General features: G+C 41.6%; 1 protein-coding gene across 7 annotated transcripts in view; it reads left to right on the forward strand.

Moving 5' to 3' along the window:
• BMS1 (BMS1 ribosome biogenesis factor) overlaps positions 1-13,849 on the forward strand; it is a 46,018-nt gene extending 32,169 nt beyond the window's left edge. For 5 of the 7 annotated variants that reach the window (XM_032608828.1, XM_032608829.1, XM_032608832.1 and 2 more), the window contains 10 exons: positions 3,244-3,317; positions 3,918-4,094; positions 7,268-7,456; positions 7,545-7,725; positions 7,925-7,983; positions 8,966-9,088; positions 9,854-10,001; positions 10,331-10,506; positions 12,610-12,771; positions 13,304-13,849. In XM_032608828.1, coding sequence (XP_032464719.1) covers positions 3,244-3,317; positions 3,918-4,094; positions 7,268-7,456; positions 7,545-7,725; positions 7,925-7,983; positions 8,966-9,088; positions 9,854-10,001; positions 10,331-10,506; positions 12,610-12,771; positions 13,304-13,534 — 1,520 coding nt within the window. In that variant the 3' untranslated portion in view covers positions 13,535-13,849. The remainder of the gene's footprint in view (positions 1-3,243; positions 3,318-3,917; positions 4,095-7,267; positions 7,457-7,544; positions 7,726-7,924; positions 7,984-8,965; positions 9,089-9,853; positions 10,002-10,330; positions 10,507-12,609; positions 12,772-13,303) is intronic. The other 2 variants (XM_032608834.1, XR_004346270.1) reach the window with 2 other exon arrangements.
• Positions 13,850-15,729: the final 1,880 nt, after the last annotated feature.

Raw genomic sequence — 15,729 nt, forward strand, 5'->3', positions numbered from 1 at the left:
CTTGGTGTGTTTCTCCTAGGGTTTATCCTTTATGGGACTCTCTGTGCTTCCTGGACTTGGGTGGTTTCCCATGTTTCCTTTCCCATGTTAAGGAAGTTTTCCATTATAATGTCTTCAAATATTTTCTTAGACCCTTTCTTTTTCTCTTCTTCTTCTGGGGCCCCTATAATTCAAGTGTTGGTGCATTTAGCATTGTCCCAGAGGTCTCTGAGATTGTCTTCAATTCTTTTCATTCTTTTCTCTTTATTCTGCTCCTCGGCAGTTATTTCCACCATTTTGTCTTCCAGGTCACTTATTCGTTCTTCTGCCTCAGTTATTCTGTTATTGATTCCTTCTAGTGTATGTTTCATTTCAGTTATTGTGTTGTTCATCTCTGTTTGTTCTTTAGTTCTTCTAGCTCTTTGTTAAACATTTCTTGAATTTTCTCAGTCTGCGCCTCCATTCTATTTCTGAGGTTCTGGATCATCTTTACTATCATTACTATGAATTCTTTTTCAGGTAGTTTCCCTATTTCCTCTTCATTTACTTGGTTTTTTAGGTTTTTACCTTGTTCCTTCATCTTGACACTTGACATATTTTTTTATCATCTCTCTCTTTTTTTTTTTTAATGGGTGGGATTTGTATTCCTATTTTACTGGTTGTTTGGCCTAAGGCTTCCAGCACTGGAGTTTGTAGGCTGTTGGGTAGCGCTCAGTCTTTGTGCTGAGATGAGGACCTCTGGGAGACCTTACTCTGATGACTATTCCCTGGGGTATCAGGTTTTCTGTTACTCCAGTGGTTCGGACTCAGAGTTCCCACCACAGGAGCTCTGGCCCAACCCCTGGCTTGTGAACCAAGATCCTGCAAGCCATGTGGAGTGGCAAAAAAAAAAAAAAAAAAAAGGAAAAGGAAAAAAGGAGCAGAACAATAACAAAGAGAAAATAAAATAAGATTAGAAAACTAACAGATATGTTAGAAAGAATAAAAAAAGAAAAATATAGATCAAACAACAACCAGAAGGTAAAAGAAAACTGCAGTAGTAAAAAAGAGGAGTAAAAAAAAAAAAGCCAAACAAGGCCTTGGCTATGGGGGTGGGGCTTATGCAGGGACAGGGTTTAGGTGGTGGGTGGGGCCTATGCTTAGAACCCAGGGCTGGAACAGGCCCTGTGGGGTGGTGGGGGTTGGGGCTTAGGCTCAACACAGCAGGAGGTGCCAGGAGTGCCTCTGTCCCTGGAGGGCAGAGCACCAGGTCCAGGACCCCAGCAGGCTCACTGGGCCTGAGTGGGCAGGGGAAATGCTAGACGCCTTCCCCCTAGTCCTCCGATCCCAGAGGACCCCTCCCCATTGGCCTCTCTTGTCCCCCCCACCCCCACCCCTCCCCATGCCCCTAGGACCCACACAGCAGGAGAGGGCTCCGGAAGGCAGGGGACCAGACCCCAGCAGGCTTCCTGGAGCTGAGTGGGCAGGGGAAATGCCTGCGGTGCTTCCCCTGATCCCCCGGCCCCAGAGGGTCTCCCCTGTCCACTTCTCCTCCTCTTTCCCTCTTCCCCCCTCCTCCCTTCCTCCTATGCCCCTAGGACCAGTGCAGCCTGGAGGGGGCCTCAGAGGGCTGGGGACCTGGCCTGGGAGCCCAGCAGGCCTCCTGGCCCAAGTGGGCTGGGGAAACACCAGTGACACCTCCTCTGACCTGGTCTTAGAGGGTTCCCCCGCACTGTCTACCTCTTTTCCTCTTACCCCCTCCTCCCTCCCTCCCACACCCCTAGGACCCATGAGGCCAGAGGGGACCCTGGAGAACGAGCACGGATGACTAGGCTGAGAGCCCAGCAGACTTCCCAGGGCCGAGTGGGTGGGGGAAACGCCCACGGCACCTCCCCTGATCCTCTGGTCTTGGAGGGCCCCAATATCCCACCTCTCCTCCCTGTACCTCCTTCCTATGCCCCTGGGATCAACGCGGACTGGAGGGGGCCTTGGAGGGAGGAGGACCTGGCCTGGGAGCCCCGCAGGCCTCCTGGGGCCCAATTGGACAGGGGAAATGCCTGATCCTCCGAGCCCCTGAGGATCCCTCTAGGTGTGGGAACCCATCCCCCATCCCAGCCACCCCTCAGGGGTGCCATTCCTGTCCGACCTCCACTTCTCCTCCCCTCTCAGTCCCCCATGTCCTACCCAGACGCTCTGGGGTTCCTCCCGTCACCTTGGGCATTGAGGGCCCCCACCAGTGTCCCACTGGCACCCTAGTTGTGTCTCCATGTGTCCTTTAAAAAGCATATTAGGGCTTCCCTGGTGGCGCAGTGGTTGAGAGTCCGCCTGCCGATGCAGGGGACACGGGTTCGTTCCCTGGTCCGGGAAGATCCCACATGCCGCGGAGCGGCTGGGCCTGTGAGCCATGGCCGCTGAGCCTGCGCGTCCGGAGCCTGTGCTCCGCAACGGCAGAGGCCACAACAGTGAGAGGCCCGTGTACCGCAAAAAAAAAAAAAAAAATTAAAACTTAAAAAATTTTGAAACTAAAGTTCTAGTACATTTCTTGTTAGGATTATTCCTAAGTACTTTATCCTTTTTTGTTTTTTATTACAAATGAAATCTTCCCATCTTTTATACGTCCTTTGGTTCTTTGGCTCTTTCTTATATGAAAATGTTTTGATACCTTTCTAAATGTTGCCTCCCAGGGTTTTAACTGGCCTGTTTCTTTTAAGGGTAGGATCCATAACTAAACTTAACAAATTAATGAGCTCTTCTTATGGGCTTGACATTGTTTTGGATACTACTGTTACTCTAAATGATGTATTTTATGTAATCTCAGATCTTTCCTAGGTATGTCACATGGTTGTGCTGTGTTGATCTCATTGTTGAGACTCTTTTTCATATGTGCTGTTATCATGCCATGACTTTTCAAGTCACTCTTTGAACTGTTGGTTTGGGGACTGACATGCAGGGCCATGCATGCCACCTTTGTATGCATCAGTACTACAGAATGTTCATCACCTATCCTGGAAAAATAGCTTGTGGCTAAGTGGCATTTTGAAATAGAATATGGAAAAGTGGATTGGACCCATTTCCTTAACCTAAACAGGTGATGAAATACTGACAAAATTTAACAAGAAAAAGAAGGCTGTGTAAGTGCGGGATTCTTTAGGGGTGTGTAGCAATAAGCACAGTAAAAATGAAGTTTGAGATGCCGAGCACATAGTCCACTTGGTGCTGGGTGGTGCTAGAGTGTCACATGCAGGCCCTACTTACAGGGGAGTCATTTGGATGTTCTTTTCCCAGAGGAGCTCTATGGTGACTTTGAAGACCTGGAAACAGGGGACGTGCACAAGGGAAAATCAGGCCCGGATACTCAGGTATGACCTGGCCATGGCCAGCCATCAGCCACTGGTCCTTGATCTGTGGTCAGTATGTTCTGCAAGAGGCCCCATATGAGATGGATGGATTCCTTCCTAAAAGTGAAGAGGGTGGGAACAGACCAAAAGTTGTTGGTTTATTTGTTATTGTTAATTTTCTTGAGTGATACCTATTACCTCTTCTTCTTGTTATGATTCTTCAGTCATTGAAAGTTTTAGCTCCTGGGTCACTGTCTTGCCATCATTCTCCTCCACTTAATTTTAAGTGCCGCTTTAAAAAAATAATAATTCCCTGTTTTCCCTAAAATTTCTTTAGAACAGTATCTGGGAGCATCTGGGTTGGGAACAGTTGCTATTATTTTTATTCATGTTTGGCATTCCCAGCCATATTAAGGAATGGCGGCTAATTGTAATGCAGATGTCTAAATGTCTCTTGTTGCAGTACATGTTATTTAGAGACAAAGGCTGTTTTATTTTGTTTTCATCATGATCATAACTAAGATTTTCGCAGCTCAAATAGAACTTTTAAAATCTGCCTTAATGTTTAAAGAAGAAGTTCTCCACAAATTTTTACAAAATTTTCTCTTCTGGAAATTTAAGGTTGAAGATGTAGAGGAAGAAGTTAAAGACGAAATTGACCCCAATGCAGAGGAAAGTGCCAAGAAAAAGCATTTGGATAAAAAGAGAAAATTGAAAGAGATGTTTGATGCAGAATATGATGAAGGAGAAAACACATACTTTGATGATCTTAAAGGAGAAATGCAGAAACAAGCACAGGTGAGAAAACTCAGTTCCTATCAGCCTCATTTCAGGGCTGTAATAGTGCTGTGAATACGTAACTTTGTTTAGGTCTTTGCTCCCTGCCTGCTTCTGGGCCTCCTGTTTGGGCTCCTAGGTCAAGATGCAAATAGGTGTGTTTATTCATGCAGTTATCTAATTGTTTCTTCAGTCAGACATTCACCAGAAAAATATCAGTGTCTGTTTTGTACCAAGCATTAAATGTTGCGGAAGCAGAAATGGCTGAGACACGGCCACCATTTTTGAGGATCTTACAGAGTAGTGATTTGAGACAGTGTGTTTATTTACATGCAAGCATTGCCTTAGTATTCTGATTGCCACTCCCTGGAACCATAACTGAATAATTTGAATGTGTACGTGATTCTTGGCCTGTGTGGCTTATGCATATACCAGTGCTCTCTGGGGATGGTTTTCTGAAAACCCACCTTGGTCAGAGTTCAGAGAATACTTCGAATATAAGGTCAGATGCAAAGATAAAGGGAGTCTGTGGAATGCTGAAAGGGAGATAGTGGGGCCCTGCCGTCCGGGGATGCTGAGCAGGCTGTTTGAGTTGATGAACTGACTCTGAAGGAGGCAAAGATGTGTACAGTTGATGGCAAGTGTTTGAGATGCGCTTTGACAAGTGGGGCCACCAAGAATCCCTGTAAACGGGAGCATACCTTAACATGTCTTCTGCAGATTAAGTATATGATTTGTGAAAATGCAGCTGACAGGGTTTGCTCAACCAAGGTCTTCATCTAGTTAAAGAAGTATCTTCTTGTTATTCATTAACATAGTGATTCAAAGTGTGTACTGACCTTTGATAGAAGTGACTAGGAAATGTAAGGCTGGTTCTGAAGTCTTTGCTTTAGGCCATTTATAATTTAAAATCACCAGGGGGCTTCCCTGGTGGCGCAGTGGTTAAGAATCCACCTGCCACTGCAGGGGACATGGGTTCGATCCCTGATCCGGGAAGATCCCACATGCTCCAGAGCAACTAAGCCCGTGTGCCACAACTACTGAGCCTGTGCCCTATAGCCCACGAGCCACAACTACTGATGCCTGTGCACCTAGAGCCCGTGCTCTGCAACAAGAGAAGCCACTGCAATGAGAAGCCCGCGCACCGTAATGAAGAGTAGCCCCCGCTCGCCGCAACTAGAGAAAGCCCGTGCGTGCACAGCAATGAAAACCCAATGCAACCAAAAAATAATAATAATAAAATAAAATCACCTAAAACCTTGTGGGTCATTGTAAAGAACTTCGAATTTTTTACTGTGAATGAAATGGGGGTCCATCGGGTTTTTTGTTTGTTTGTTTGTTTGTTTGCGGTATGCGGGCCTCTCACTGTTGTGGCCTCTCCCGTTGCGGAGCACAGGCTCCAGACGCGCAGGCTCAGCGGCCATGGCTCACGGGCCCAGCCGCTCCGCGGCATGTGGAATCTTCCCGGACTGGGGCACGAACCCTTGTCCCCTGCATCAGCAGGTGGACTCTCAACCACTGCGCCACCAGGGAAGCCCGCATCAGGGGTTTGGAGTAGAGACATGCATGATCTGCTTACCCCTTGAAAGGATTACCCTGGCACAAGTTCAGTAAGATTAACATGACTTACACTGGGGAGGGGGTGGGGGGTTGCAGTGATGAGAGGAAAGAAAGAGTCAAATTCTGGCTATACTTTTTTTGAAAGGTAGATCAATAGGATTTTCTGGTGGATTGAATGTGAGATGTGCGAGAGGGAAGATAAGGATGACTTACTGGAGGGATTGGGTTGTCATCAGTAAGATAGGAAAGCCTTTCATTGATGTCAGTCTACCTGGGAAGATGAAGTTTGGATCTGTTAGGTTTGAGATACCTTTCAGACAAGAGGAGTGTCAGGTGGTCAGTTCTGGAGAGCTGTTGAGGCCAGGGACTTAAATGTGATGTACTCAGGATCTGGGTGCTTTTTAAAACTATGAGATAGGTGGAATGACCTGGGGAGTAAGCATGGAGTCAGGAGAGGAGAGGACCAGGACTGGTGCTTCAGGAGACTGGGCAGAGACAAGAAAGCAGCAGTGGAGGCTGAGCAGCTCCCAGGAGATAGAAGAAATGTAAGAGGACGTGCAGTATGCTGGAAACCACTGTAGAAGGAAGTGATAAATTGTTTCAAATCCTGCTGATGTGTTAACTACAGTGAAGACAAAATTGACCACTGGATTAAGAACATGGAGACCTTTAGTGACTTTGGCAAGCATTTCAGTGGAATATTGGTTCAAATACAATTTTAGGGGATTTATGAGAATATGAGCAGCATAACTGGAACCAGACTTTAGAAAACTTCTGTGGCATTTTGCTTCAAAGATAAGCAGAGAAATGGGGCAATAGTGAGAGGAAGTGCAGTCAAAAGGTTTTAAGATGAGAGAAATAACAGGAAAGATTTGTTGGAATAAAGTCCAACAAGAGTGGATGATCTAGGGTGCAAGTAAAGGTTGGCATTAAATAGAGGCATGGATAATCTCTAACAGCTGCCTAGTAGAGCGTGCTGTGATTAAGGAAATGTATATCTTACTGTCTTATATTGTAGCCACCTAGCCACATGTTGATACTGACCACTTGAAATACAGTTAATGTGATTAAATGACTGAATTTTAAAATTTTATTTAATTTCAACTTAAATAGCCATGTGTGGCTACTATATTGAACAGCGCAGAGCTGTAATAAAAGGCTGAATATGGGTGTAAACCCTGGTAGAGGGGCTAACTGTGGAAGTTCTTTTAGGCTGCTTAAATTTTGAGTGAATTAGGAAACAGTCAACAGCTGAGAGTGAGGATGAGGGAGGAGATAACTGGGTGTTTGATGAAAAGAGAAAAAGTGTGAAATAATTGGGAGAGTAAGAAAAGAAAGTGTGGATGGGGAAGTTCAGAGTGTCGACCAACATTAAGGGCTGCTTGCAGAGTTATTTGTATTTACTATAATATAGCTTGGAGCAACAGAGAAGTAAACAGTTGGGGCATATCCTGAACAAACTGTATAGATAAAACATATTATTTTTAATTAGGATAAAGCCTAAATAATTCTGTACATGGTTCCTTTCTTTAGAAATTGCTCTTTTTTTAAAATGTTAATCTTACATTTATTAAAAGTAACAGAATTATGGGTTTTTAATTGTTTTTGTTTTATTTTTCCCCTCTCATGTATAGCTTAACCGGGCAGAATTTGAAGATCAAGATGATGAAGCCAGAGTTCAGTATGAGGGTTTTCGACCTGGGATGTATGTCCGAATTGAGATAGAAAACGTCCCCTGTGAATTCGTGCTTAACTTTGACCCACATTACCCAATTATTTTGGGTGGTTTGGGCAATAGTGAGGGCAATGTTGGATATGTACAAGTAGGTACCCTTCACTGTATGCTTAACAATTGAGGTTCTTTGGTCATACTTGTACCAGTAATCTTACTGAAATCTCTTCTCCTTTCAGATGCGTCTGAAGAAACATCGTTGGTATAAGAAAATCCTCAAGTCCCGAGATCCAGTCATTTTTTCTGTAGGGTGGAGGAGGTTTCAGACCATCCCACTTTATTATATTGAAGACCACAATGGAAGACAGAGGCTTCTGAAATACACCCCACAGCACATGCATTGTGGAGCAACCTTTTGGGGTAAAAGGGGATTAGAATAAACTTGCTTGTAGGTTAATTTAAATCTTTTAAGCTTTATCATTGTAATTTTGCTTTTTTCCTTTCATGAAATCCCAATTCATAAGATTTTTCTCTTTTTTTTGGATTGGAGTATATATGTAAAGCAGAATCCAGAATGTGTGGTTCACTGTATTTTTTTTTTTTTCCTGTTTCCTTTAAGGTCCTATCACTCCGCAGGGTACTGGGTTCTTGGCAATACAGTCTGTCAGTGGCATAATGGTAACTATCTTTGATCGTTTATTTTATAGATTGTGTTTGAGTTATAATGTCTGGATTATGGAATATGTACCTGAAACTTTAAGTTGAAAATTATTCATTTTAAGTATTTATAGTAAACTTCTCTTTGCTTTTAAATTTCCTGCATCTTTTTTTTTTTTTTGTGGTACGCGGGCCTCCCACCACCGCGGCCTCTCCTGCCTCGGAGCACAGGCTCCGGAGCGGCCATGGCCCACGGGCCCAGCCGCTCTGCGGTACGTGGGATCCTCCCAGACCGGGGCACGAACCTCTGCCCCCTGCACCGGCAGGCAGACTCCCAACCACTGTGCCACCAGGGAAGCCCTTTCCTGCATCCTTTTAAGTAAGGTGTGGGAGTAGAGAAAAGGGAAATAGAAGAATTGTAATGGTACTGATGACATTTTATATTTTTATATTTTATACTTTTTAATATTATTCTAAAAATATTTAAGCAGTGCTCACCATGAGCTAACCACTCGACTAGGTTCTGGCATACATTGGATACCAGCTAGCCATAAGACTACCCCCTAGTAATCTGGTTTAGCAAGGTATGTTCACACAGTCTTCATTTGACCAATCAGAGCAGGTTTTATTGGCCTCATTTAACAGAAAAGAAAACAGAATAATGGGCAAATGGAATCCATCCTTAATGTCCAAAATTTAATTTCTCAAACATTGTAGCCAAATCTTCATATTCCCTTTCATTCATTCATCTTTGTGAAACTGTGTTACTGTGAAATCACCCTCAGGAAAATGCTCAAGATATCATCAATTTTGGCGTACATGTATTACAGTTTCAGATAGCTTTTGTTAAAACACTGTTTTGCATGTTCATATATTCTTTCTTACTTTTTCTTAGGTGATTGTAAGTGAATTGCACTTTGGTAATTTGTTGCATTACAGAGAAATGTAGTTCTTCTCTTGCTGACATTATTCCTGTATTCACATTTTGGGGGTTCCTTTTTAGGCTGATTTCCGGATAGCTGCCACAGGAGTTGTCCTTGATCTGGATAAATCTATAAAAATTGTGAAGAAATTAAAGCTAACTGGTTTTCCATATAAAATTTTCAAGAACACTTCATTCATTAAGGTATATATATATATATATCTGTATATTCATATGCTTATAAATGTGTATATTGTTAAAAGAGGAATGAAATATTCTCATATAGGTCTAAGATATAGTTCTAGTGTTTTCAGAAAAGTATTTGAAATCTTTTATAAACTTGGTCTTTCATATTTTTAGTTTACTTCTTTATATTTTATATTCTTTATATTTAGTTTACTTCTTTAGATTTCTGAGCATATTTAAGTAACACAGAGCAATATAACATGGGAGGGTAGTTTGAGCAACATTTATTGAAAATTTCATCAGTAGAGGGTGTTTCCATTAAAAACACAGAGTTAAGATGATCATAAAATGTTCTTATAACGTAATACTACCATCAGCATTTATCTTGCTGTCTCTTTATTTTCTGAGTGTGTGCACCTAAGTAATAGGATATGAACTGTAGTCAAGCCCTGTGAGATGACAGCAAAGGCCATCTAGGCCAGTTCAGACCAATAAATATCTTTTTGATCTTCTCTTCTACAAAGATAGCAGTGATGAACATGTTAATGAGCCCACAATAGAGTCTTAATTAGTGTTATTTCAGGGAAGATAGAGTTGTATTCCTTTTGACCTAGTAATTCCATCTTTAGGGGGAAAAATAGAGTTGATTTTTTATCACCTTTCAATGAATTATTTTTTGTTTTTTAACCAAGGATATATTTATGAACTAAGAAGTAAAATACCTGACTTTGTGTGTATGTATTTTTTTAATATATATATGTATATGTATATATATACCTGTAGGGAATGTTTAATTCTGCTTTGGAAGTGGCCAAATTTGAAGGTGCTGTGATTCGAACTGTCAGTGGAATAAGGGGACAGATCAAGAAGGCGCTCCGGGCTCCAGAAGGAGCTTTCCGGGCCACCTTTGAGGATAAACTGCTGATGAGTGGTAAATATCCTTTGTGGTGTGTTCTTAACAGCATGTTACCTACCATTCACTATTGATTTCTAGCCAGTGTGAACTATAGGTGGTAGTTTATGTCTTTAGAAACAGGCGTCAGCTGTAGCTCTCCCCAGTTGGAGCATCTTGTGTAGCACGCCCAGCCACACCCAGTAAAAGCTTTGTGTTATTCAAAAGTAGTTCACTTTGTGAAGTCTCTCTTCAAATACTGTGCAGCCAGCTGGAGAAGTTTGGAGTGAATATTTTGTTCTTTTGTTTACCGAGATGGATATGAATCTTCTTTTGAAAATGTTAATGTAAATTTCCTCTCTTTCCAGACATTGTCTTTATGAGAACTTGGTATCCTGTCTCTGTTCCAGCCTTCTATAACCCAGTAACATCTTTGTTGAAACCAGCTGGTGAGAAAGACACCTGGTCAGGAATGCGGACAACTGGTCAACTCCGGCTCTCCCATGGCATCAAACTAAAGGCCAGCAAGGATTCTCTGTATAAGGTACAGTCAGTCACCCATGTGCTCTGTAGATGGGTGTCACCCAGAAGCTTCATATGTAATGTTTTTTGTGGTTTGAATTTTCAAGTAGAAAGTCTAACATTAAATTTGAATGAACATGTTGTATATTCAGACTATTTTGGAAGGAACACAGGACAAGTGGTAGTAGTGGTTTTCTGTGGATTGGAAAGGAGACCTAAACTTTTCACCTCTTTTGAACTATATACCTCTTTTGAACTTTTTTTTGTACTATATACATGTATTAATTTGAAAAACATTAATGTACTGATTCTTATTGAAGCAAGGGGGAGGGTTTTTTTGAGAGTTTTAATAAACTTTTTGTTGAAGTGTTAACATATACACAGAAAAGTACACAAATAATAAGTGTATACAGCTCATTGAATTTTAGCGTACCTAAGTTGCCATCGCCTGGATCAAGCAATAGAATTACCAGCACAGTAGAAGTCCCCCTTGTGACCTCTCCCAGTCACTACCCCACCTCCACCTCAGAGATAGCCGCTATCCCAACCCCTGACACGGAAATTACTTCTGCCTTTTTTTGAGTTTTATAAAATATACCATGTACTGTTTTGCCTGGTTTCTTTCCTTCAGTATTATGAGATTCATCCATGTTCTTGTATATAGCAGACATTTATTTGTTTTTATTGTTGAGTAGAATTTCATTGTATGAGAATGTCGGTTTTATCCATTGATGGACAGTGTTTCCAATTTTTGGCTACTATAAATGCTGCCCTGAACACTTATATGCAACTTGTTTGGTGTGCATGTGCACACAGTTCCGTTCTATAGATCTCCATGGGTGGGATTGCCAGGTTACAGGGTACATGCGTTCAACATCAGTGTGTGATCCCTGTAGTATACTGAAATACCAGGTTAGACTTGAACAGCTTATCAGAGTTCTAGTTATTCCACATCCTTTCCAGTAGTTGGCCTCATCAGTATTTTAAAATGTTGAGTTCTCAGTGCTTGTCTGGATTCCCATTTTCATTCAAGTTTTGGTCTCTGAGAATGTCCATTGTTTTGTTCACAGGTTAACAATGCGTTTGACAAGATTTGTTTGTGTTAATGCAGGATATTTAATTGTTTTGTAATAAGAGGGTAATTCAGGGTATCGGTCTGCCATTCTGCTAGAAACAGAAGTTTTCCAGACATTAGTTTTTCTGTAAAATAGTTAATAAAATTTGAATCACATTGCCATGAATTTCTCTTAAAATATACTTTAGGACATAGTACCTGTTGTCCAGTCTGTGGTGCTTACTTGTTTTTGAGAAGCAGATTTCTCTGATTTCTTTCATTCTAAAATATTTTGGTGTCTTAAACAGAGAGTATTGAATATTATTGTGGGTGATGTCTTTAACAGTAAATTTATAAAGATACAGCAGACATATTCTCTATATAGTTGTCGACCTTGGTAAAGGTCTAGGGCAAAACTTTCAACTTATTAACTACTTCTGAGGCAGTTAAGAATTTTGGTCATCTCAATTTAAGCATAGAATTTGGTTAGCTTGAAAACTGAATGTAGAAGTAGTTTTGCCTTCATTAGTCATTTAAATGTCACTTTTCTCAACCAGCCTTCTATTAGAAACAGAATAAAGTTAAACTTCTTAATGAGAATCAGGGATGGGGGCATTTCAGCTGCTCATTGGCGGAATAACTATGTCCTTAAATCCAGAGAGGTTTATAGTCAAGATGAAAAGCTAGTTATTCTTGTTAGGCTAGAAAAAACCATCTCAGTGCCCCAAAGATAAGGCCAGAGTTTTTCATTAACAGAAACTTTGGATCTTTTCATCTGCTCTGTTGAGATCCTATCGTCCATACTGTAGATATGGGCACAGTTGATTTCTTGGAAGAATTGTAAATATGTATATTCTATATATTCCTTTGTTTTGCTTGCAGCTGTGCATGCCCATTGAGGCAATATATATTTGATGGATGATTGAGTCCTCATTTCTGATGGTCAGCAAACTGTGGTGTTACTGATCTTGTGGAAAAATCAACACATTGAGAAGATTTTATGCAAGTTTTAAATGTACATAGATCATAATATAAATATGTCACAGTCTTTGTTTTATTTTTCTTTTTCAGCCAGTTGTGAGGCAAAAGAAACATTTTAATTCACTGCACATTCCAAAAGCCTTGCAGAAGGCCCTGCCATTTAAGAGCAAGCCCAAGACCCAAGCAAAGGCAGGCAAGATTCCGAAGGACAGACTGAGACCAGCTGTCGTACGGGAGCCTCATGAAAGGAAGGTACTGTTGATGGACGGCTTCCAGCATGTTGCATTTAGATGTGAAAATAATGCTTTCAGTAACACACGTGGCATTTTTACTGCATTCTCACTTTTCATTAGGAAAGGATAAGGGCCAGACTTATTCAAGGCACTTGATCTGGAAGTTAGAAGAAAGGCCGGAGTCCATTTCGCTTCTTTTGTTTGGTCATGCTCTGCCTTATGCATTTTAATGAGGAATAATAGGCACACAGCTGGCAAGTCGCTCTTAGTTGTACAGAGTATCCACAGAGTGATTTAACAAAGGTGGTTTTGTGGTCAAGGCCATTATTTAAGTATTTTGCTAAGTAAATATGCTCCTACTTATATTTCCATGCAAATTATAATTTCCTAGTTCAGGATAAATTTTCACTAGGTTAATATTCATTTGGATCATGAATTGATTGTAACTTTGATGCCATCAGCTGTGGTGTTTAGGCCTCCTGAAACTTAGAAGGAAAGCATGCTGTAGCTGTAAGAATATTCTGATGCTCTCTGGGTTTTGCCCTCGTCAGATCCTTGCGCTGCTGGATGCTCTGAGTACAGTGCACAGTGAGAAGGTGAAGAAAGCCAAGGAGCAACGGCATCTACACAACAAAGAACACTTCAAAGTGAAGCAGAAGGAGGAAGAAGAGAAACTGAAGCGACAGAAGGACCTCAGGAAGAAGCTCTACCGAATTCAGGGTCAGAAAGAAAGAAGAAATCAGAAGTCCAGCCTGAAGGGGCCTGAGGAGCAATTGAAGTGATCTCCAGACAGGCAGACAGACAGACAGTCATTTGAATCTGCAGTGATAAATGGTTTCATATATTGTAGTACTTTTAAATAACAGGTCAGGGGACTGGAGCCTAAGCACAACCTCTTTGTTGGATATATTGCCTAGACTGTGCCTTTGAGAGGAGACATGGAGACTGCTGATAGGACACCTGTTCATTCTCAACACCTGGGTTATGTCACAATAAAGCGATATAATTGATGGTTTTCTAGATTCCCTCACATTCCTCTTACCTGTCTCAGTTTAATTTTGTGCTACAAAAGTATCATTAAAATATTTTCTTGTTAATTTGGCTTAGTAGTTTTCATTAGGGAATGAATGCTTGATAATTGCTTACTCTACCACCTTCATGATGAGTCTTCCAGAAGGGAAAAAATATTAACTTGAATCCTCAGCATTAAGGTAAAATTTTAGAGAAGGATATATAGTTATCTTTAATTTTTTGTCTGTCACATGTTATATTCTTTGATTATTGACCCTAATGGACATTTTACATCTTATTTCACATGTTTTTCAAGTTAGTATACTAGCTAGTTAACACTAAATACTGTTTTAATGCTTTTAGACTAGGGATGACATCTGTGGAGGTAGTTAGCATTCTCTCTGAAGTTCATGTTGATATACCCTCTGGGTCTAAAATGCATGCTTGAGAGCCATCAACACCTTGCTGGGAGTGGGTAGAATCATTTAGGAATAGGAAGGGATCAAGATGAAACAGTCAGGTCTTAGTCCAGCGTTCTTTCCTCAGTATCTTCACTACCTCAAAGAACATCACCAAGTCCAATCCGCATATGCAGGCCAGCGCCCAAGAAGCCCAGATGATCTTGCCGAGATGTCCATTTGACTAAAAGCTGAGCAGGTCCAGCTTAGCAAGGCTGTGCACAGAAGCCAGACACGTAACTGACATGAACAAAGAGAGCAGCCTGTCTTTCCCAGTGTCTTAAACTACTTCCTGCAGACTTGACCATCCCAGTGCTAGGTGCAAGGAGGGTCTGGGTAGGGCTCCAGGCTCTGCCACTCTTCATGGTGTGACTGGGTAAGTTCCTGAGTATCTTGGAGTTTCAAGTTTCTTATGGGGATTAGTTTATCATCCCCATGTAATATGGGGATGATAAACTAATCTTGCAGTCTGTGAGGATTTAATGAGACAAAATGCAAAGTGACTGGTACAGAACAGATTTTTAAATTTTTTGTTTCTCCTTCTGGTCCCATTTTAAAGAGCTGTATAGGTCTGTGAATTTGAACACTTATATAGGTTTTAAAACATACCTATATATTCATGTAATCAACATGACTATCAAGATACCAAACAGTCCCATCTTTCCAAAGCACTTCCTCATGCTATGCAACCCAAGCCTTCCCCACTCCCCACTACCAAAAAACTGATGTGTTTTTCATCACTACAACTTTGTCATTTCAAGAATATCATGTAAGTGGAACAATACGGTATGTAATCTTTTGAAATTGGGATCATATCTTTGAGATTCATCCCAATTGTCCTGTGTATCAATGGTGCGTTCCTTTTGATTACTAGTTACCAGCTGTACAGGCAGGCCACAGTTGGTTATCCATTCTCCAGTGGAAGAGCATTGTGGTTGTTTCTAGTTTTGGGCAGTTATGAATGTGGCTGCTGTAAATATCTGTGTAGAGGTTTTCGTGTGAACATAAGTTTTCATTACTCCAGGGTAAAAATACCCAGGAGTAGCACTTCTGGGTCATATGGTTTAAAAGAACTGTCAGACTGTCTTCTGGAGGGGCTGTACCATTTTGCATTCCATCTCACTGGTTTTAATTTGCATTTCCCTAATGACCAATAATATTGAGCATCTTTGCATATGCTTACTTGCCTTTCATATACTATGTTCTCTTTGGTGAAGTTTATGTTCAAGTCTTTTGCCTACTTTTTATTTGGATCTTTTTTTTTTTTTTTTGCGGTACGTGGGCCTCTCACCGTTGTGGCCTCTCCTGTTGTGGAGCACAGGCCCCGGATGCGCAGGCTCAGCGGCCATGGCTCACGGGCCCAGCTGCTCTGCGGCATGCGGGATCTTCCCAGACCGGGGCACGAATCCGTGTCCCCTGCATCGGCAGGCGGACTCTCAACCACTGCGCCACCAGGGAAGCCCTGGATCGTTTTCTTATTGATTTTGAGAGTTTTTAATATATTTTGG

This window comes from Phocoena sinus, chromosome 16 (genome assembly GCF_008692025.1).
Source record: "Phocoena sinus isolate mPhoSin1 chromosome 16, mPhoSin1.pri, whole genome shotgun sequence".
NCBI lineage: Eukaryota > Metazoa > Chordata > Mammalia > Artiodactyla > Phocoenidae > Phocoena > Phocoena sinus.